This window comes from Eurytemora carolleeae, unplaced genomic scaffold (assembly GCF_000591075.1).
Source record: "Eurytemora carolleeae unplaced genomic scaffold, Eaff_2.0 scaffold30, whole genome shotgun sequence".
NCBI classification, from domain to species: domain Eukaryota; kingdom Metazoa; phylum Arthropoda; class Copepoda; order Calanoida; family Temoridae; genus Eurytemora; species Eurytemora carolleeae.
This window is the reverse complement of record NW_019396243.1, coordinates 415,174-439,155: the sequence shown is the minus strand read 5'-3', so window position 1 is coordinate 439,155 and position 23,982 is coordinate 415,174. Positions and strand designations below refer to the sequence as shown.

Here is a 23,982-nt window from a genome sequence, read left to right as displayed (position 1 = left end):
CATAAATACAATTTTTTAGATTTTTCATCTTCATGGAGTAAGAAGAGGAGGGTATTGAAAAGATCCTAGAAATATTTTGAGTTCTTTTATCGGCATAATTTCAAGTGACCATGTCTTTAAAGCGTTAAATCGCCGATTCACAACGGTACCTTTACCTCTGAATGGAAATAGTTTTTCTTTTTCTGCTGTAGAAATCATCAATTCACTTTTATAGAGAGCCGCAATTGAAATAGTTCATTATCAGATAGAAAAAAGGGATAACTCCATCATGATTGCTCATACAAAGGTTTTCATAGGCTATGTAACTATTTAAATGTAGGGTTACTTGAAATGACTCTTTAATAAGTAGTATGTGCAGTAACGTATTTTATCTTTTTTAAGGGAGTGACCGGCAATGTATGGTAGTTGAACTGAGAATGTAGTATTGTGGAGAAATTTTTTTAGGATTCATTTGAGACATATAATGTATAGTTACTGAGTTTGAGCGCAAAGTCGACGTTCAAAATAATCCACTTGGGTGGGTACGTTATGAGAATCGATTTCTTTTTAAATTATTAAATAACGACGACAAAAAATGTAAAAGAAATTCTACATTAAACTAATTTAGATGTTTAGGATCATATTTATCAATTGAAATTTTCTTAAAAATCAATGTTAGAATCAATTATTTCTTTTTCATTATTATATTGAATTTCTTATTCTTATAATGAATTTGCCCGCAAATTTCTACAAATACTTCAAATGTCGTCTTTTCATTAAAAATGAACAATGAAACATTACAGAAACCATAATTTAATAAGATTACTTATTTTCGATGATAATAGTTAATATTTATTTTCTCAACCTGTTCCTAAACAACTAATTAGTTTACTGTGGAATTTTACTACATTTTTCGTCGTCGTTATTGAAAAATCTTTTAAAAACCGATTCTTTAAATCATCCCTTAAATATGAACAATTTATAAGGATTTTAAAGATTAAATTTGCGCTCTTGCTGAAAAAATGCACCGTAAAAAGGTTTCATTGGTCTTAAATAATTCATAAAATAGTTCTCCACAAAACTACATTCTCAGTTCAACTACCTGTACATTGCCGGTCACTACCTTTAAATAACTAAAAATTCTGATTTATCAATTAAAAAATTGTAAATAATGTTATCGGTGTTAATTTTGTCACATTTATGTTGTTATAAAATCTTTTACGACTTTACTTGGCTACCTAAAGATAAGAATATATAATTTACTGTAAAGCTTAATAATTTTACAACTTCTTAAAATTAATTCTTTTGAATGTTCATCTACATATGAGTAGTAATCTCTGTGTTTTTGTTTGTATGTTTGAGAAGAATTAATGATTTGTCTAAAAGTTAAGTAAGATTAATTTTATAGGGAAATTTTTGTTTCCAGGCCAAGCTGTGTTTCCTAGGTAGTAAATATGAAAATAAATAACTATAGGAAATGTCGATATAATTTCAATCTAAAGTGTTTAATTATGGCAATTTCTCCATTGTTTCTGCACTAGAAATCTACAAATCATTTCTGAAGAGATACCACAATTAAAGATAATTAAACAAGAAAAAACATGGATGTCTCTTTAATTCTTGATTAGAAAAAGTATTTGAGGGAAATGTGAAATACCAATCTTAGCCCTTTTAATAATGAAGAAGGAATGAGGTTCCATGGTTTTTGAAGAAATATCTTCAAAAAGCGTATTTTAAATCTGATTTTTTAAAGTATTTAAATTCTTGCATATAACAATTTGATAATAAATATTGATTATGAATTTGTTACACAATTTCAATCTTCCGTGGGTTGAAAATTGATCAACCTGGCCCAGAGAGGATTAAAATTTACAAAGTTTTCTTTGATTAATCTGCAGAGTCAATAGTAATTAATCTTCGACATTTATCAACAATTCGTTATATAATTTTATAGAAAAATATGGGTTAAAAATCTTGAAAAAAAACTATTTACCCTAAAACGATTTAAACATTTGACTATATATGTGCATACTCTTTGATCCAATCCATGTATAGTATACTGCATGTGTGTATATATTATATATATACATATCTGAAGAATGATTAAATGTCCGGATATTCTAAATATGCATCTTCCTGTGCCATCCTGGTATCATGGATATTATTCTATATCTCCAGGTGTGTGATCGAACACGGAGAACCTTGACTCCTAGTCCTCATATCAAGGGATGGTTCCTGTCAACCTAGATCCTCTCTCTCTCATCCTTCTCAGTTCCATCCCAACCCTCCTCTCGAGCACATTCAAAACTTATTTATTACTGATTTGTTATTTTTGTTTCAGAGAAAAACTAAAACTAAAATGGCGCCCAGAAACCCAGAACAAGAACAGGAAATTTTGGAGGTAAATTTTTCAACGGGGTTTTCAAAACATTAATTGTTATATTATAATTTTTTATCAATTTATATTTCTGTAAAATCCACCATATATTCTCTAAATCACTCAAATTGTCTCTAAGGGAATTTAGTTTTTGCCACGAGCTTAATTTTCTAATCCGTATATCTTTGCAACCTGATTGTGTAAACCTTTTATGTTCCCAACTATTTGCCAGAACTTATAGGGTCAAATACCAAAGGTTTACAACATCGGATTGCAAAGATATAGAGATTAGAAAATCAGAGTTTGTGATAAAAACTCAATTCCTTAACAACACTTTCTCACTAAACCCGCCATTTTGTTCTTAAATCAAAATCCATTTTTTTTAATATCCACCTGTTCAAATTAAAACCTCGAGTTTTTGCCTTGAATTTAAGGTTTGTACTCATCGTACTTGATAACAATGCACTGCCCCCCTCCTACCTTTTTAATGAAGAAAAGTATATATTATGAAATTCCTATGGTGTTATTTTCAGTTTTAATTATATTTAAAGATGATTCTCATCATATGCTTAGTTTTGTTCAAACTCAATTAATAACACACAATGGAGGTTCTTCAATATCCCGCCATGTCATCCTTCAGCAGATTTATTCTTGAAAATCCGCCACTCCCTACCCTTAGTGTACAACACCCTAGGTGAAAGGGTGTTCCAAAAATAGAACCGCTGTTAAAATAATTTAATGGGACACATTTTTTTCGTTCTCTAAAATTGCATGCAAGTAGAAGTGAAAATTATTTTATTAAAAAAATGTGTTTTTTGTTACACACTTCAGAAGTGAGATGTTAAATGAGCACTATGGAAGCTATAAACCGCAAACTTTCTGAGCTTTCATGAGTATCATCGTTCAAACTAAGAAAACAAGCAAAAATATCAGTTTAAACTATTCAAGATGTCTGTCCGTTGAATCCGTTATAAACTCGCCATTTTAATTTCGAATCCACCATTTTGATTTTTAGTCACCATCTTAGTTCTGAAAACATTGTGTTGTTAAATTTCATCAGCTGTCACTGAGTCCACCAATAAGTCTCTGAATCGACCAGTTTGTTTCATGACCCTCCATTTTGTTTCTGAATCTACAGTTTTCACACTAAATCAACCATTTTGTCTCTAAATCAAGTTTGTATAATAAGGTTGGTTTATACTCTCGATGCGCTCCAATGTATGGAAATTGTTGTCTCCGAAGATAGATAGTTAAAAACCTAATATGACGTCACTGATTATATGTGAGGTTTTTATCTATCTTTCATAGAAAAGGCATTTTCCGTACATTGGAACGCATCGAGAGTGACCAACCTTATTATACAACCTTGTTCCAAATCCACAATTTTGTTTTGGAACCTTCTACTTATTTTATGACGCCGCCATGTTGTTTCTTATTTCTCCATTTTGAAAAAAATGCACGGATTTCTATATTTTTAGTGGATTGCTGCAGTCCTCGAGGATCCTTTGCCCGAGGGAGAATTTGAAGAGGTTCTCAAGAATGGAATCATTCTCTGCAAACTGATGAACAAGCTTGCACCTAATAGTGTACCAAAGTTTAAGGAGAAGGTAAATACGACATTGACATAAATAAATCTTGTTCAAGCGTGCACGTGCACAAAAATTTAATGAGAAGGTAAATACGACATTCCCATGAATCAATCTTGTTCAAGCTTGGACGTGCACCAAAATTTAATGAGAAGGTAAATACGACATTCCCATGAATCAATCTTGTTCAAGCGTGCACGTGCACCAAAATTTAATGAGAAGGTAAATACGACATTCCCATGAATCAATCTTGTTCAAGCGTGCACGTGCACCAAAATTTATAAGGAGAAGGTAAATACGACATTGACATGAATCAACCTTGTTCAAGCGTGCACGTGCACAAAAGTTTAAGGAGAAGGTAAATACGACATTCCCTTGAATCAATTTTGCTAAAGCTTGAACGTGCACCAAAGTTTAAGGAGAAGGTAAATACTACATTGACATGAATCNTAAAATAGAACAAGAGAACCAACAAGATAGAACAAGATTTCCAATAAAATAGAACAAGATAACCAATAAAATAGAACAAGATAACCAATAAAATAGAACAAGATAACCAATAAAATAGAATAAGATAATCAATAAAATAGAACAAGATAACCAATAAAATAGAACAAGATAACAAATAAAATAGAACAAGGTTACCAATAAAATAGAACAAGATAACCAATGAAATAGAACAAGATAACCAATAAAATATAACAATATAACCAATAAAATAGAACAAGATAACCAATAAAATTGAACAAGATAACCAATAAAATAGAACAAGATAACCAATAAAATAGAACAAGATAACCAATGAAATAGAACGAGATAACCAATAAAATAGAACAAGATAACCAATAAAATAGAACAAGATAACCAATAAAATAGAACAAGAGAACCAACAAGATAGAACAAGATTTCCAATAAAATAAACCAATAAAATAGAACAAGATAACCAATGAAATAGAACGAGATAACCAATAAAATAGAACAAGATAACCAATAAAATAGAACAAGATAACCAATAAAAAGCGGAATAATTGTTGAATTGGCATTTATTTTACGCAGGATTTTATTTTTCTAAATATTAAATTATTTCTATTTTATGTTTCTTTTAAAAAAAGTTTATTGTCCAGGGGAAAAGAGTTCAAAGAAACTTTTGACGACAATCCGTGTTTTTTGTGAACCTTAAACTTTTTTCTTTTTTAAGTATACAAAGATAAGGGACATGATATCCTGAATCAGACTTTATTAACAAAACATAATACAGAAAATAGTGATAAGGACCTATATACTGATAAAATAATAATAAATATAGATATCAAATCCTTTATCCAAAGAGAATAGAATATATATTAGAGTGGAATTTAATAGAAAAAAAGTGTTAAACGGCCATTTTGTTGTACTGTTTCCATACTGCAGGTACGTAGTTCACATATTTTGGCCCTAGAACATCATTTTATAGAAAATCTAAAATTAATATTAAAAGAACGATGATTTTTTGTTATAACTATAAATCAAATGATGTTTTTTTTATTCACCTAATTAATTTTATAAAGGTTATTTAACAGCTTTAAAAAATTCGAAATTGAAATGGATAGTCTAGGGAACATACTGTATTAATGTACTCTACTGCATATAATTTGTGAACATTTACATGATTTGCACACTTTCAGGTTGAAAGGGAATGAAAAAATTCATACCGAGGGATTGACTAAATTCCACTCTAATATATATTCTATTCTCTTTGCTTTTATCGTTTCATCAATAAGTTGCAATTTAACGTCAAAAACGTATAAAAAAATTTAAATTAATTTATCAATTTTTTTTTAAAGATTGAAATTATAATTCCATAAAATTATAGAATTTTTTTCTTTCAGTCAACTGCGGAAAACGTCATGAATAGATAATTTTAGGATGAAAAAAATTATAAAAATTGAACGTGACGCTATAGAAGGGTAAATAACAAAAAATAACCTTTGTATCCGATTATTATACAATTTTAATCTTATTTACTAAAATGTTAAAATTGGTAAAAAGATTGAAAGTTAATGGAACTGTAAATATTTGTCCTGAGATTCAAAGTTTTACCCGGAACCAAGAACTGTGCAAATATCTCTCTATATTAAAAAGATTGCCTTTTCTTGGATTTTTGTGTTGTTCATTTTTAAAAGTGTTTTTTTGTGGATTTTCCTGTTAATTGTATTTTTTTATTCAGGGCCCCGCCTTTCTGCTCATGGAGAACATCCAGTCCTTTCTCGCCGCCGCCAAGAAGTACGGAGTCCCTGACGAGGAGGTTTTCCAGACTCCGGACCTATTCGAGGCTAGGAATATAAACCAGGTATATAACCTCTATATTCTGGACCAATTCGAGGCTAGGAACATAAACCAGGTATAACCTCTATACTCGCGGACCTATTCGAGACTAGGAATATAAACCAGGTATAACCTCTATACTCGCGGACCTACTCGAGGCTAGGAATATTAACCAGGTATAACCTCTATACTCGCGGACCTATTCGAGGCTAGGATCATAAACCAGGTATAACCTCTAGACTCCAGACCTATTCGAGGGTAGGAACATTAACCAAGTATAACCTCTAGACTCTAACTCAAACCTCTGCAGAACTCTAATTTTTGACATCATCACCTTAACAATTTCTTTAAATGTTTGTAGATTTGACTGAAGTACTTGAGAAAACATTTTATTCAAATATTCAGATTAGAAAATTCAGTGCGCTACACACCCTTTTTTATTATTTTTTTCATTAATTTTCGATATTATTAAAACTAAAAGAATAAACCTTAGAAAGACTATTTGTTAAGTTTCTTGGCAACAAAAAAATCGTTTAAAGACAAAATATAAATTGAGAAATTAATTATAAAATTTTCCATCTCGTTCTAATGGATTTTAAAGGCCTGGCTTCCATCTTGTTTAATGTAAAAAAAATTAAACACTTTTTTCATAGATTAATTTTAACATTAAATTAACATTAGTTCGAGAAAGTGATCATTGAAATTCAACATGTTAACTTTATAAGATACGACAAAATCTTCCTCTGTGTTACTCTTTAAATAAAAAGACTTATACTAACCAGACCCTTTAAATTAATTTCAACCGAAGAAATGAATTAGAAACATGTAAATGACGTTTTCGTTCAGATTATGTCATTTATTTATGATAGAAAAGGGGACTGAGGACTATCTAGGAAATCCTGGACAAATAAACAAAATGTTACAAGATATAAACTAGACTTGAGTTAGCTTTGTGGAAACCTTCAAAATTATTCATTCAGTGTTTTAAACACCATTTCGACACTTTCTGTTTTACTTCTTAAAACACATGAATAAAAAACACGATAAAAATGTTAACATTCAAGTATTAAAAGCTGTAACAGACTCATTTATTAAGCACGTTCTATAAATCAAGAAATTACTTTATTTGAATTCGTGAAACACCGGATGACTTTTAATCATTAAAATATATTTAAGTTCAAAGGTTACATTAAGTTAAATAAAGTAATTGAGAAACATAGATAAATTGTGTGCATTTTCTAATTCACAAATTAGAATATTTATTTTTTGGGGGTGGGGGTGGGAGTATTTTAGAAGTTAAAGAATGAGAGGGGGTTGTATTGCAATGTGCATGTGCCATTTTCTCGAATTTACCGTGTTTTCGATAGTTCGAAATACCTGTCATCCGTTGTTTTCGAAAATATGAATTCTACTTTCAAAGATGACGTTGAACCACTTCTCTCGTGAACCAGTTCAAGTTATAGAAAAGTGGTTTAGGTTAAAGTCACTTTTCATTATTCATTAAAGAAACTGAGTTTTTGCCACAAACTCTGATATTCAAAGCCCTTTTTAACTCGATGTAGTAGATCTTTGATATTTAAAACTACTAAAGCTGTAATATTAAATAATCTAAGTTTAAATATCAAATATGTACTCCATCAGATTGTAAAGATATAGGAATAAGACAATTGGCGTTTGTAGCAATGACTCAATTCATTTGTTTCCAGGTTGTTCTCTGCCTGTTCTCCCTGGGTCGAACTACTCAGAAGCACCCTGAGTACACCGGACCCCAGATAGGTCCTAAGATGGCGGATAAGAACGTGAGAAACTTCTCCGAGGAGCAGATTCTGGCCGGACGGAATTCTCAGATAGGTCTGCAGGCAGGCAGCAATAAGGGTGCATCTCAGGTATTAAATTAATAACTTAGACTAGCTTTGGAATACGCCCAGAGTTTTTCTTATAAAGTAATCCTACTCAACTTTTAATTTTTAAACCAGGATAAGAATATTTCCGTAGTTCTACAGAAATACTCAAAATTTGTGGCAAATCGGTCCAGGGCTTCGTGAGTTTTTCTCTACCATTCAAACAGTGAAACAAACAAACAGAAATTACTACTTTATACTCACAAAGTTTTTAAATCCGGCCGGGAATGAAAACAGGAAAATCTTCGAATTTTTTTTTAGAAACCACGAAATAGCTAAGATTTTTACCAACAAAATTAAACCTAGTCTTAAATATTTTATGCCCTGGATGGCCTCTTTTTAATCTATGGTGACCATATCCTGAAACCATAGATAAATAAATAAACATAGATAGCTTATGTACGCAAAATCACCAAGAATTGTACAGTCCGCGAACTCATACTTCTAGGGGTCAAAGTGTACTTCAATGATAAGCGGGGTGGTTTGGTGTTTCAATAGATTTCATAATGGAACTATTTGAACAACAATATTTCACTGAGCAATATATCATATTGACGAGAACTGAAGAAGTACATGAGAAGGACTAAACTAAATTAAATTTCTCTCTACGGAACTCATGTACACCACAAGTACTCAATGACATAAGAACAGCCAATGTTCACAACTGACCTAGTTAATCTATATAATAGGAATATCTTTAAAACATCTCTTATATCTTTCAAGATGAAAAATGTCGTCTTATGCGCAATCTATCTTTATCTATGCCTGAAACCCATATATTCCCAGCTGAGCTGGGTTAAAATTTTCACTATTTTCTTATGGGTTTAAAAGTCAATATTTACGCATTTTTTGCTCTGAAGTTCGCGCATATGATCATCTTCCAGCATTACTATTTGGGATTTTCTTTAAATGTACTTTTAAAAGTTTAAACTGTATATTAGATGTTTTATAATTGACGTGCCATTTTTGTGTATTTATTTATTTTAATACTGTTAACAATTAAATTCATATTTCTTAATATTTTCCAGGGCATAAAATTATCTAAAACCTACTGGTTGAACACTATAGTTTCAGTAGAAGTAAATATTTCCATTTACTGATATCGGCGATTGAAGGATTCATGACTCTGATTGGATAATAAGATAGATAGAAAGATAGATGATACCACCATGCAATTTCCATTGGTTCAAAACACATGACTGAACCCTGATTGGATCAGGGCTAATGGACTCTGCATACAAGAGTGTGAAGGGGGATCGTAAAGTATTTTCGCCAAAAGCATTTCTTTTTCTCGAGGGTTCGAGACTTTTTTGATGAGATTTTTAACCAGAGCGTATTGGCTCAAATACTTTATACCTCGCCTCCCTTCAACCAGTAGGGTTATAAATAGTTATTTATGTTCTTAATCTTTATATTTTTCTTCTAAACATCTAGGTTTGCGTGTAAAGTGTGAGTGTGAATGTTTGTACAATGTATATCTTTATTATCGTTTCAGATCATATTTCAAAGAATTAGGCTTTTCAAATATTTTTTTACGAAAATGCACGTTTCTAAAGTCAATGAAAATAGAAACATGTTACCTCACACATAAAGGTTGTTAAATCTCTACAAAGTATTAAAATATAAGAATAAATTAAGAAATATTTTTTTCAGGCCGGTCATGGAGGAATGGGAAATACGAGACATATGTAAACATTCTTTCACAATATAAAAAACTGTAACAATCTACTTTTAATCATAAAATTTTCTGTCGTCTTTTCTTTAAATGTATAACTCTCGGTCCCCCTACACTGATAGCTTTAATATTTTTTTAACGTCGATAACAATAATGCTAAAAGTTTTTGAATGTTTTATGAAATTTTTATTTAATTTTTTTTCTTGACCAAAAGTATGAAGAATTATAGATTTTGTAGCATCAAGTGCAGTGTGTATACAGTACAGTACGGTACAGACTGCATCATCAAGTGCAGTGTGTATACAGTACAGTACAGTACAGTACAGTACCGTACAGACTGCATCATCAAGTGCAGTGTGTATACAGTACAGTACAGTACAGTACAGTACAGACTGCATCATCAAGTGCAGTGTGTATACAGTACAGTACAGTACAGTACAGTACCGTACAGACTGCATCATCAAGTGCAGTGTGTATACAGTACAGTACAGTACCGTACAGACTGCATCGTCAAGTGCAGTGTATACAGTACAGTACAGTATAGTACCGTACAGGCTGCATCATCAAGTGCAGTGTGTATACAGTACAGTATAGTACCGTACAGACTGCATCTAACGGATCTAACTAGTAATGTAAGATGAATAAAATTCTTGATTCAATGGTTTATGCATTTTCTATATACTTTTTCAAAACAATGTAACTTTTGTTAAATCTTTTCATCAAAATAAATTATTTCATGAATATGTTTGTATCATTTAACTGTCGACGAGAAAAAGAAATATATTGAAAATCACATTTTTCTCTATTTCTTTGTTGCCTGGCAGTGTGCGGTATGAAATAGGTGGGTGCCATGCTCTAATTGTTGAATTGTTCGAGTGTTGATCAGGGAATAGGAATAAAGGGAAAGGAAATGGAGCTGGTCTGGCATGAGAAAGCCAGTCGCACTGCTTTGCAGACCAGTACGGTAACATAAACATTAAACTTACATTAAACTTAAACATTAAACTTACACACACTCTTTTGGTACAGACACACAACATGATTACAGTCAAGGAAATTGCAGAACAATGTTGTCAATTATAATTAAACGTGAATAACGACTATATTTGTTGTAAACTTTAATCAAATTATATTCTTTGCATGAAAATTTGGCTTATAGTGTTAACTTAAATATGTAAATAATATATTACATGCATATTAAACTTATTTCTAGTAAACAATTAACAATAAACAAATGTACTCGCCTAGATTGTACAAATACCGAGATTCATATGTACTGTAAAAACCTACTGTACATACCTTTGGTACTTTAAACTGACACACACTCTTTTGGTAAAGACACACACAAATGACGTTTCCGCCCCCTGGTGTTGATTTATTTCAGTAATTTATCAAAATCCTCACTCAATTGACAGGTTTATTGGGACACCCTGTAGGAACAACGCACATGGTATATACAGAATTACCCACAAATGACGAGACTGTAAAGACGACCTGAAACTCTTAAAATATGATGATATCCTGGTTGAATTGTGTAAGATTAAGTCTATAAATGAATAAGAAAGTTTACAGTTGAAGGGAATCATAATTATAAGGAAACAGTAAAATTTCCGGACAGTCGTCCCTGAGGTCTCATCCTTTGTTTGTAGCTATGCACATGAATACTGATGTACATTTGTTTGTAGCTCTGTACATGAATACTGATGTACATTTGTTTGAAATGTAGTTGTGAACAAGCATCATCTGTCAAGAAGGAGATAATTCATTAGGTGTTCTTTCCAGTTTTGTACAGTCTGTTTATATACTGTACAACTTAACCTATGTAGCTACAGTCTGTACATATACTGTACAACTTAACCTATGTAGCTACAGTCTGTACATATACTGTACAACTTAACCTTTGTAGCTACAGTCTGTACATATACTGTACAACTTAACCTTTGTAGCTACAGTCTGTACATATACTGTACAACTTACCTTAGCTACCTAAAACCCAGTCCGATACTGCAAATGTTGGAATTTTAAGTGAAGCGCCTTTGTTTCTTTTTACGGAATGAAAAATAAAAATTAAATTAATCTGTAGATTAACAATAGATCTAGATCAAGCATTGATCTCGATATCCACAATACAAAAGTTTACATACAAGTTTGTTAAGATTAATATCAAATTATGGACCAACAGTTTATTAAAAATCTTTATTACATCATTATTTTGTAAATATTAAAAAGAACAAGAACAACAATTTACTAATATAAAATTCACATCAGAAATCACAGATTTGTTCGTCCTTAATCCATGTTATACAATATGGATTTCAGAGCTTTAAATCCTAACAAAACCCGACCCACACAGTTTTGTAATCTTACTACCTACTTTTCTCAGCAATCCTACTAATCAAGTCCAACATACGTCCTACTTCTCATCATACCACCCGTCCTAATCCTCCTCATCATCCACACTTCCGTCCCACTTCCCTCATACTAACTTCCGCCCCATTCATCACAATTTCCATTCTACCTCTCCTCATCCCCATCTCCGTCCAACTCCTCCTCATCCCAGCCCCCTTCCTACTCCTCCTCTTCCCGATCTCCGTCCTACCTCTCCTCATCCCAAACTCCATCCTACTCCTCCTCATCCCCATCTCCGTCCTACTCCTCCTCATCCCAACCACCATCCTACTCTCCTCATCCCAGCCCCTGTCCTACTCCTCCTCATCCCAACCACCATCCTACTCTCCTCATCCCAACCCCCGTCCAACTCCTCATCATCTCAACCTCCGTCCTACTCATCTCAACCTCCGTCCTACTCATCCCGACCTACTCCTTCTCATCCCAACCTCCGTCCAACTCCTTCTCATCCCAACCTCCGTCCTACTCCTCCTCAACCCGAACTCTTTCTTACTACTCTTCATTCCAACCTCCGCCCTACACTTTCTCATCCAATCCTTCTTACTTACTTCTCATCCCAACCCCTCGTTCCAAACTACTCCTTATCCCCTCTTCCGTGTTTTTCTCCTCTTAATCCCTATAATTCTTCCTCCATAAACAACAGTTCTTGTCCTAGTAATTAACCTACTCAACCTAATCCCAGCACCCATTCTACTAATTTCATTTTTCTTATCCTAAAACCAGTCCTTGTCCTCCAACTCATTTTCCAGACCAATCTCTCCTCTCAACACCAGTCCTCCTCTTCGTCCTCACTATTTCTATTCCTATGATTTTGTCCTCTACTAGGACTAGGACCAACACCAGGACGTGGTTGAACTACAACAGGGAGCATACGACTACCACGCCCCGCCTGGACGGCCTCCTCCATTCCCGCCCATCCAGGTAGAGGAGCAGGGAGGGTACGACGGGCAGGTACAGAATGACGGGGCAGGGTTGAAGGAATCATTCCTAGTAAAGGAGAAAAATCTCCGAAATGTTTATGAGAGGGACTACGACTGAGTTTAGGGAAGTTTATGCTTAGATCAGTCTCGGAGAGAAGACCCGGTAATGTTGGAGACCGGTTTATATGAATAGGATGGAGCTGATCTATGTTTAGGTTTGAGGGCTGCTGAGGGGTTGGAGGAAGCCGACGACGAGGTGGTGGAGGTCGGAGCAGACCAGCAATGTTTGGATCTGTGGCACTCCGTCGGTGCGGAGAAGGTGTGTGGGCTAGGAGAAGGTCAGGTTGGATATGAGCTGTTCTCCAGGGGGTCCTGGGAGGAGGACTAGGAGCCTCCCATGTATCCTGGTAAAATCTAGCATCAGATCTCGAGTTATTCCACTCCCCTCCATAGGTTTCCTCATCATCAGAATAACCTAAACACACAATATTGATTAAAATTCAGATTTTAGAAAGGAACAAACCACTAAATCAAATATTTGAATGCCAAAAAATACGAATTTCATGTAAAAAAAATTTTCATAGAAAATACAAACGAATCGCGTCCTTGCCACAAACTCTGATTTTATAATCCCTTTGTTTTAGACCTTAGATATTTCAAACTTAGAATTTCGTTAAATCAAATAATTTAAGTTTAAAATATCAAAAGGTTACGCCATCAGGTTACAAAGATATATTTGCAGCAAAGACTCAATACTTAATGACAAAGAATAAAATCACAGAAAGAATAAAAGGGAAAGGAATTTTACCAACTAAACTAAAACTAACTTGAGACTCAAAACAGATAAAATGGAATTTAGAAAACCAATAAAAATAGCTTAAATAAGGGTTAATTCTATAATTTCTACAAAAAAGCTCAAAATCTAACTGCATTATCAATATCTACAGTTCTAAAATCAATTCATAAAAAAATATAACTATTAAGAAGAAAGTTCATAATCATGCAAATGATCAAGAAATGTTGTAACAAATCTAATAATTAATAAGTCCATTCTCATCTACAATTTTCTAAATCATATATCTTTGCAATCTGATGACTTGGGCCTTTTAATATTTCTAACAATGAATTCCATGAAATAAAATAATTAAGTTAAATTATCAAAAATTAATACCATCAGGTTGCAAAGATGGGATTAGAAAATTTTAGTTTGCTGTGGTTGTGTTCAATTCCTTTCATGCCATATTTGTAATACAACATTCCACAGATAATCTATTCAGGACTTTTTAATAGAGCTTCTTGCATCATAAATATTTATAAAATTTAACAAAAATATACATATGTGCATCATGCATCATGCATCATGCACATTGCACAAATCCAAAATATTTGTTTTCTCAAAAATCAACTCTCTTGACCAAATTGTTTTTTAGTTCCTAATACTTGTGTTTGTAGTTTTTTTAATGATCAATGGCTGAAAAAGTTAAATCCTGGCAAACAAATGCTGTCAAAGCTTATATTTTTTTTTATTAGTTTGGATTAAAGATTGAAATTTCTCAAAAAGATAATAAAAGTAATATTGTAAATGAATAAAAATTATTTGTTTAAATAAATATCTATTTAAATTATGTTAAGTGCGAAATAGTTTATGCCGGGATTTTATTTTTTCTAATTTGTTTGAGATCAAAATGATAGTATTACACACCAAACGTCGATAACGTTACTTTATCACCATGTTGTAAGGTAATAAAGTAAGTTTATCACCCCACAACGGGGATTATTAGAATTGACATTTTAAATTTTGTTAGCCGGGTTAAGTTACTTTTTCGCCTCGTGTAAAAGCCACATTATCGACCCAAAAACGAGAAATATGAGGTGTAATAAATTCCCTCAAAAATTAATAAAAAAAAATTTTCATTTAACGTATATATGTATACTGTAACTATATATTTTAAGTGCAAATTTCCTTAAATGATAAGTGAATGCAAAAACATTTAAATCATCAAAATTGCGCATTTTCCAGAATTCATTTTCATTGATTTCGGTGTTAAGAACAGTAGGAAGTATTAACAAATATTTCAATGATTTATCTTCAGTAAAGTAATAGCCAGCGTAATTTCAAGTGACCCTCCATGCAAAGATGGCAATGACATCTAGGTCACACAAAGCTTTTAAAAGTACCATTGTTAACCTGGCATTGTCATGGTCACTTGAAATTATTATTGCAGTCACTTTAAAACTCTCGTTCATTGCATGCACATGCAATAATTTTGCTTATTTAGAACTTTTAACACATTATTAGCGTAATTTCTAAGAGTGAAAGAGAAATGTTAAAAATCCTCAGTTACTAAATGTCTGCTAACCACAGATCTAGCTGTATTTGTTTACCTCTGAAATCCTGCAGTACGATTCTCTCTAGGAAAACAACAATGTTCAAACAACAACAACAACAACATGACAGGTTCAATATTTCATGACGTTCAAGTTGCATGTAGGGTTTCCAATTTCTTTCGGATCATCTTGGATCCGTAAACACCTTACCAACTATTCTGAATCTGTTATAGTATATTATAAACCATTAAAAACTTCAGAAAATTAAGGGCAACACATTTTTTAACCGAATTCAGACTACCAAGCTAAAACAAGTTTATAGGACAATTATCCCGGATTAATTCCACATGGAATAATCGTTTCCGTAACTTTTTCAACATGTCAAACCTAGTTTTGTGAAACAGCCAGGGGTATGGGTTTCTTGAATATCGGTTAAAAAAGCTAGGATTCGCCGAATTTACAAAGTTAAAATGGTTTTTATTTTTAACAGCTTCAGGAAAATTTGACACCCTACATGCAGGAAATTATAACCATTTTTTCTTTTGGAAAGGAACTGAACTCCTGTCTCAAACTCTATATTTATATTCCTTATTACTAGCTTTGCAACCTGACATTTTAAACTGCAAATTATGCCGGCCAGATAGTCAAATAGTCAAAGTTTGAAATATCAAAGGTTTACTCCATCAGGTTGCAAAGAAGATTAGAGATTGAGGCAAATGTTCAGTTCTTTTCATAACAAGTTCTGACGGAGAAGAAATGAGAAAAGTACTTCAATAACATTTACTATTAAAGTCACATCCAAAACAAGAATCTGACATATGCACTCAGGAGGGGGGGGGGGGTGTCAACAAAATACATTTATACCAACAACAAACATATATTTAAAATCTCGACTAAAGTTCGAGTTTTGAAGTAATCTTTCTCCAATTCAAATGTCGTCTTTTTATATTAAAGTTATAAATTAATGTTCAAAGTCCCTAAAAATGTAAGATCGTTCTAAAAGAAGAGGCGTGATACTGTCTCTCATAAAAAGACGACATTTGAAAAATTGTATTCTTTAAATACAGAACTATAGTCGCATAAGCTTGAGTTACAGAGGACATAAAGACTGGTTTCTCCTTATATGAATACTTCTTGTTTAGATAGTTTAATAATTTAACCAATTTTGATAAACCTGCAGATTTCATGTGTTTACAATATACATGTACATACATTTATTTCTTATTTCAACATCAAGAACATAAAAGTGCATTTATCCAAGGCTAAAAACTTATAAATGAATGGAATGATTTAAACTTCTTTCTCCTCGTACAGAGATATTTAGTGATCTCTCATTGGTCAACACTTTTGAGATTCAACCAATGAAAGATCGGTTCATCTTTCCTTGTAAGAGAATGAGCTAAACTCTTTCTTTCTATTTAAAAGTTTTCAGCTCATAACACAACAACTGAGTACGCCCACTTATCGTATGTAATGTTGATTAAAAGTAAAGGAATTACTAAAAAATTAAAATTAAATTGTTCTTTGAGCCACGCGGCATTCTTTCGTAAAAAAAGATATTTTTGAATTCTTGGATTTTCAAAATGGTGTCCCATTTTTCCTCCATTTAAAGGGAATATAGACATAATTTCCAGTGAGTCTATTTTAAGAGAGTGACGTGTTCACAACTTTTATCTGATCAATGAACGATGAGGAGATATCCTTGATTTTCTAGCTAAAAAATAATTATTTTCCATAAATTTTGCCATAACATTGTGGATTTATGCTGTAAAGGCAATGAAGGAAATTTTCATAATTCTACACACTTTAAGATAGAAAAAAGAAGGTATCTTCTTTATTATTGTAAATCATACATGCCACTCCTCTTTAAATTAGGGTTCCGTGAAATTGCGTCAACACTCCCTTTAAGTTAGTACACAATTAATGCAGCCAAATGTCTTAAAATGCCTTCATATGACCCATATTAATTTTAATAAATATTTATAGGTCGTCTTACCTGGCATAGTTGGATAGGGCGGGGAGTTGGAGACTGGATTTATTCTTCTGGAAATGAAAAAAAATAATTTTAAAAGTTAAATCAGGCGCCAAGAGATGGATGCCCAATAGGATAGGAGAATATATCCTGAGCCCGCGATTTAAAAAATTTAGGAAAATAAGACTCAGGTCTCAGCTGCCATTGAGACTAATTTAAGACTCGAGTTTCAGATTTAAGTTGCAACTAATTTTTCCCAGAATTTAGTTTATTAAACAGGTTTAATATTGTTTGGCGTATTGTCATATTGTGGAAATTGGAGGATTTGAGGAATTTGAATCAACATAGAGACGAATTCTTCACTAAACCCAATCAAGGTCGGTTTTATTTTCATTGGGCCCAAATAGATTGTCCTATTTGATTGAGCATAACTCCTTAAGTCGAGTCTAAAAATTGGAAGCTGTCGATCACAAGCACAATCTGTTGTCTGCTGATTCATAAGTTGGGTCAATAATTAAGCCTTAAACCTGGGTCTGAGGCATGAATACTCGAGCCGAATCTTTTAAATTTTTCAATAATTCAAGTTCAATCAGACTTTTATGCTTGGCTTTAAATGGAAATGAAAGAAAGCACTCTGTGGGTCTCTAGTTTAAATGGAAACATTAAATTCTATTTTTACAGTAAGGTTTGTATCTAGAAGTAAGGTTTGTATCTAGAAGTAAGGTTTGTATCTAGAAGTAAGGTTTGTATCTAGAAGTAAGGTTTGTATCCAGGAGTAAGGTTTATATCTAGAAGTAAGGTTTGTATCTAGGAGTAAGGTTTGTATCTAGGAGTAAGGTTTGTATCTAGAAGTAAGGTCTGTATCTAGGAGTAAGGTTTGTATCTAGAAGTAAGGTTTGTATTTAGAAGTAAGGTTTGTATCTAGAAGTAAGGCTTGTATCTAAGAGTAAGGTTTGTATCTAGAAGTAAGGTTTGTATCTATGAGTAAGATTCGATCCAGGATTAAGGTTTGTATCTAGGCTTATAGCTTGTATCTAGGAGTAAGGTTTGTATCTAGGAGTAAGGTTTTGGATCCAGGAGTTAGATTTGAATCCAGGATTAAGGGTTTGTCTAGTACTTTGGTTTGATTATTGTTTGTTCATGGTTTGTTCATAGTTTGACTATGGTTTGATTATGGTTTGATTGTGGTTTGATTATGGTTTGATTATGGTTTGATTGTGGTTTGATTATGGTTTGTTCATGGTTTAATTATGGTTTGTTCATGGTTTAATTATGGTTTGTTCATGGTTTGTTTATGGTTTGTTTATGGTTTGTTCATGGTTTACCTGGAGGAGAAAGCTGAGATATGGTTCGAATAAGAGTTTTCTTCTATATTGTTCAAACGCCGAGCCTTGTCCAAAGCTTTAAACATTCCTCCCTAAAGAAGACATAAAATTTAAGTTTCTAGAAAAAACAGTAAGACCCGGAAAACTAAATTAAAAGAAGACGACGGTTGGACTCAAATTATGATTCAAAAATTCTGCAAATATTATAAAAGGTTAACATTTGTGCAGTGTCAGTGTACGTAAACTTAAATTTGGATTTAAATTTGGAGTAACAAAGAGAAAGATATCGTCGATTTCCCTCCTTATCTTTTCTGCGTAATCCGCAAGTACACTTTTTAAATTATTTGTAATTAAAATAAAAAAAATGTAAGAAATATAAAACAGACAAAGGTTTAAAGGGTTATGGTTGTAAGTTTAAATTACGTTGACAATCCCTTTAAATACTTTTACTACCTTGTTCCTTGAAGGTTTACTACCTTGTTCCCTGAAGGTTTACTACCTTGTTCCCTGAACTACCTTGTTCCTTGAAAGTGTACTACCTTGTTCCATGAAGGTTTACTACCTTGTTCCCTGAAGGTTTACTACCTTGTTCCTTGAAGGTTTACTACCTTGTTCCTTGAAAGTGTACTACCTTGTTCCATGAAGGTCTACTACCTTGTTCCCTGAAGGTTTACTACCTTTTTCCCTGAAGGTTTACTACCTTGTTCCTTGAAGGTTTACTACCTTGTTCCCTGAAGGTTTACTACCTTGTTCCCTGAAGGTTTACTACCTTGTTCCTTGAAGGTTTACTACCTTGTTCCTTGAAGGTTTACTACCTTGTTCCTTGAAGGTTTACTACCTTGTTCCTTGAAGATTTACTACCTTGTTCCTTAGAGGTTTACTACCTTGTTCCTTAAAGGTTTACTACCTTGTTCCCTGAAGGTTTACTACCTTGTTCTCTGAAGGTATACTACCTTGTTCCCTGAAGGTATTGAATCCCTGAACTGAGTCTGTTTCCAGTTTTCTAGCATCAGTATACCACCATACATCTTACCAACAGTCAGGGTGCCGCGTCCTATTTCTAAAATATAAAAACTTTTTTTAAATATTTTTTTAAGACTGTAAAGACGACCTAAAACTCTTCAAGTATGACGATTCCAAGGTTGTATTAAATCTTCTACCTTACAGCTACAGGTACTGGGGACTAAGACTAAAGTTTCATCCTTTGTTGGAGTTAAAATCCAAGCCCGGGGCTTGAACTTAAGATAAAGTAATCGTTATGTAACCGGAACCAAATTTTATGAATTAGAGAGGTCGCTGGATCAGTAAATCAGTGATTCAGGATTTGAACTGGCTTAAGGAAGGTAGTTCAATGACTTCTCGCAACTCATAAAATCATGTCTCGAATTTTTTGTTTTGTAAATATATCGAGAATTTTCAATACATTTAATATATTCTTATATTTTTTCAGTTTCCTAGATTAAAATCAAAATTGTGTAAAATGTGGGGAACTTAATTTTGACCAGGGTGTGGGAGAAAATAAAGAAGGTTGAAGAATAAACTTGATGAAAAGACTGAAGATGATTTGACTCCAAAACTGTAACTCGTAAAGTTCCTATAAAGGATATTCTCTCAACTTTTCGGTTCAGATATATAAATATATAATCCTACTTTCTATTTAATACACGTGGTCCTCATCTCAGCAAGCTTTGACTTTCGATCCCAATTCCACCTCTTAAACAAACTTTTTTACCTTTTCTCTTTAATAACTATTTGTCGACATATACCTTTTAAATAAAAATCACAACTGAATCAAATTTGATAAAACGAAAGTACCATGCCCAGGTTAGTCCAGGGTGAATAGGTCGCCATATCTTAAAATATACTTTGTGTCTTTGGGTTGTTGACTGACGTATGAGCTTTCAAAATATAGCAATCCTTCTTCGTATCCTGAACTAATTCCAATTATTTTGATTTAATATCTCTAGTAACGTAAAAAGCACAAAAAATACATAAATACATGCTTTTCTTAGTAATCCTAGCCATTTTGTTGCATTCGAAGATATCTATATATTTAAAGTTGTAATCTCTGTTTGTCTGTTTGTTTGTTTGTCCGATCATAACTCAGGAACCTCTGGACTGATTTGCCTCAAATTTTGATTGAGGAACTCGAGAGAGCCACGGGAATGTTCTTAGTATGGTTTAAATATTCTAAGTTGAAATCTAATTTTTTAAATCGATTTTTTTCTTCAAAATTTAAAAAATCAAGTGTTTCTAAAATTCCACGGGCAACGCCGGGCAGTTCAGCTAGTATGTTATAAATGCAAAAGAGGTAAAAATGGTTTCAGTGGATTTTCGGATTTATTTTTCTTTGGTGAGATGAATCCTCGAGGGAGCTAAGACTATTAATCCTGATCAATTTGACATTGTTATCCTTGGAGAGGAGTTTATGAACTAGATAGAATATATCCAGGGACAGGGTAGAACAGATACTTGGTGTCCTCGGAGAGATTATTATTAAACCTGTAGCCAAGGGAGTTCTATCTAATATATTTGTAGCTTGAGCTTACTCTATATATTGTAGTAACTTTGTGAAAAGTACAGTGTTCACCAAAAAGAATGAAAAAGAAATGAGTTTTTACCACAAACTTTCGTTTTTTTAACTTCTATATCTTTGCAACCAGACGTCGTAGATCTTAGGTATTTCAAACTATAAGTTTTGTTGGATCAAAGTATTAAAGTTTAAAATATCTAAGGTTTACACCATCAAATTATAAATATATTGTTATTAGAAAATTTGAGTTTGTGGCAAAAACTCAATTTTTTCCTGGACAACTTTAGACTCTTTAAACACAGTGCAGTGTGCACAAACCCATTTTACTCAAATAAAATTTTTTTTTAAATCTTTAAACTTTCTACTGGTAAATCTTTAATAACAATCAAATAACTCATAAAATTGCTTTAATTTGGTCAACTCCTAAATCAACATCACACCCGCAACCGTTTTACCAACGACCCGCAAATGACATCACAAAACGGGATTTGCGACATGAGCTTAACCCTATGCCCCTATTAATTTAAATTTATAAAGACGTCATTTCATCTATCATACAATAAACTTATTCATCATACTTTCTTTATGTGACAGCTCTTGGCTGAATGAAGCAATAGTTGTGAAAACCCATATACTAGTATAAATAGTAAAAAGTGCGTGTTTTTATACTCTTTATCTAATAGGTCGGCATAGGAGTAAGCGCATGCCGCAAATCCCATTTTGTGACGTCATCTGCGGGTCAGAGGTAAAACGGGTGTCCGGGTCGCCTTCCCCGCCTCGTATGCGTCAACCCAGCATTCTGTCTTGTTTATCCACGATGGATATATATTATCATACCCTGAGTAGCTGGAACCAACAGATTGATCTTCTCTCGAGCAGTGAAAGGCCAGACCTTGAGAATAGTTTCCCTGAGTTCAATATCCGCCTGATCCATCTCTTCCGCTGATCTCATCTACAGGTATTAAAATGAGAAGGTAATGAATGTCGTCTTCAATTTTTTTATAAAAATGAAAGGAGATTGGTCAAGCAAAGACGCCCTGGCAATAATAAAATACTGGCCCAGTCTCAATATTTCATGCAAAAATTGTGTAGATTTTGTCTCAGATTTTTAACAAATACTCGAATTTTATCATATGTTTAACCAATATTATTTTCTGGTAGGAATTGTGTATGAACCGATCAACAACAAATATTAGCAATAAAAAAAAAAACAATTAAATTGATTTCTTAAAAGCACCGAAAAAAATTATGATTTTTGTGTGAGTTATCTTCTATAGAGCTTTAAATCACATATTCAAAAATATTCATAATTTTCAAAATTTAACACCTTGTCCAACGGAAAATATTTATAAATATTTACAAAATTTTTATACAGGGTGTCCCAAAAAACATGGGAATTCAGTGACGAATTCGATATCGTCTTTTTAACTAATTTTTTGATTTAGTTTAGTGATACCTACTGAGAAAGCTGTAATCTGTAAGACTTTCGTCTGCTATGTTCACATTTTGTTTGTTTATGTTTTGACTGCATACGGTTGTACTTAGTAAAACAAGAAAATTGCAGTATACAAACAGAGTAAACTTGTCCGTCCTCACTGTTCATCTTGCGGAGACATTATAAACACATCTTTACAGTCTTTTACTCTTTTCATAAAATAAACTCTAGCAGACATAATAATATTATGGCTCTTGAAATAGGTATTACTATGCTAATTCATAACAAAGACGATATCGAATTCGTCACTGAATTCCCATGTTTTTTGGGACACCCTGTATTATGCTGCCACTAGAAGTTATTAAAAAACTGGGAAATTATGCGCATTTTGAAATAGTTGAACAATCCCTTTGAATGAACTCATATTTTGTTTATCTAACCTTAATATTTAAGTTCTCTCTGATGAGAGCGAAGAGTGTTGTGGTAAACTGAACCTTCCCTTCTCCGTCCAGGGGCATATTCATCCGGATCAACTTCTTATACGCTAACCTAGAAAATTATAAATCAATCAATCAATCAAACAAAACGGAACTTAACGTGACTTTAATGAGAAAGGTTTCCATGTTTTTTCTCTGAAAATTAATACTTTTATATTGGGTTTGTCCCTAAGAGTTGACAGAATTTTTCAAGACCAAAAATACAACGATATCCTTGGCCAGAAAAAAGGTTTAAAAGGAACCATTGTGAATTGGAGGATGGCTTGAAATAGTAATATTATTTGTAGGCCTTGAATGGATTGTAATATTAATTTAGAGTGACACTCTATGCAACGATGGCAACGCCCGAATTACAACAGTATCCTTTTATCTGATTAATAATATAGAAGATATTGTCATTTTTAGGTATTTAACCTTCAGTGGACTATTCTTATTTTAGACATTTAACCTTCAGTGGAATAATCTTGTTTTAGACATTTAACCTTCAGTGGGATAATCTTGTTTTATGTATTTAACCTTCAGTGGAATATTCTTGTGTTTAGGTATTTAACCTTCAGTGGAATAATCTTGTTTTAGACATTTAACCTTCAGTGGAATATTCTTGTTTTAGACATTTAACCTTCAGTGGGATATTCTTTTTTTAGGTATTTAACCTTCAGTGGGATATTCTTGTTTCAGACATTTAACCATCAGTGGAATATTCTTGTTTTAGGAATTTAACCTTCAGTGGGATATTCTTAT

The 23,982-nt window shown here is 32.8% G+C and overlaps 2 protein-coding genes across 2 annotated transcripts in view; one reads left to right on the top strand and one right to left on the bottom strand.

Moving 5' to 3' along the window:
- Positions 1-2,296: 2,296 nt before the first annotated feature.
- On the top strand, positions 2,297-10,563 carry LOC111699199 (muscle-specific protein 20). Its single transcript, XM_023469807.1, has 5 exons — positions 2,297-2,380; positions 3,835-3,963; positions 6,149-6,271; positions 7,953-8,132; positions 9,801-10,563. The coding sequence occupies exons 1-5, from the start codon at positions 2,339-2,341 to the stop codon at positions 9,837-9,839; spliced, it is 513 nt and encodes a 170-aa protein (XP_023325575.1). The 5' UTR covers positions 2,297-2,338; the 3' UTR covers positions 9,840-10,563.
- A 1,441-nt stretch (positions 10,564-12,004) lies between these two features.
- LOC111699172 (voltage-dependent calcium channel type A subunit alpha-1-like) overlaps positions 12,005-23,982 on the bottom strand; it is a gene marked incomplete at its 5' end in the record, with an annotated part of 65,770 nt that continues 53,792 nt past the window's right edge. Inside the window, 7 exon segments of the mRNA XM_023469773.1 lie at positions 12,005-13,626; positions 15,537-15,563; positions 17,476-17,522; positions 18,777-18,868; positions 19,730-19,836; positions 22,147-22,261; positions 23,185-23,293. Coding sequence (XP_023325541.1) covers positions 12,995-13,626; positions 15,537-15,563; positions 17,476-17,522; positions 18,777-18,868; positions 19,730-19,836; positions 22,147-22,261; positions 23,185-23,293 — 1,129 coding nt within the window.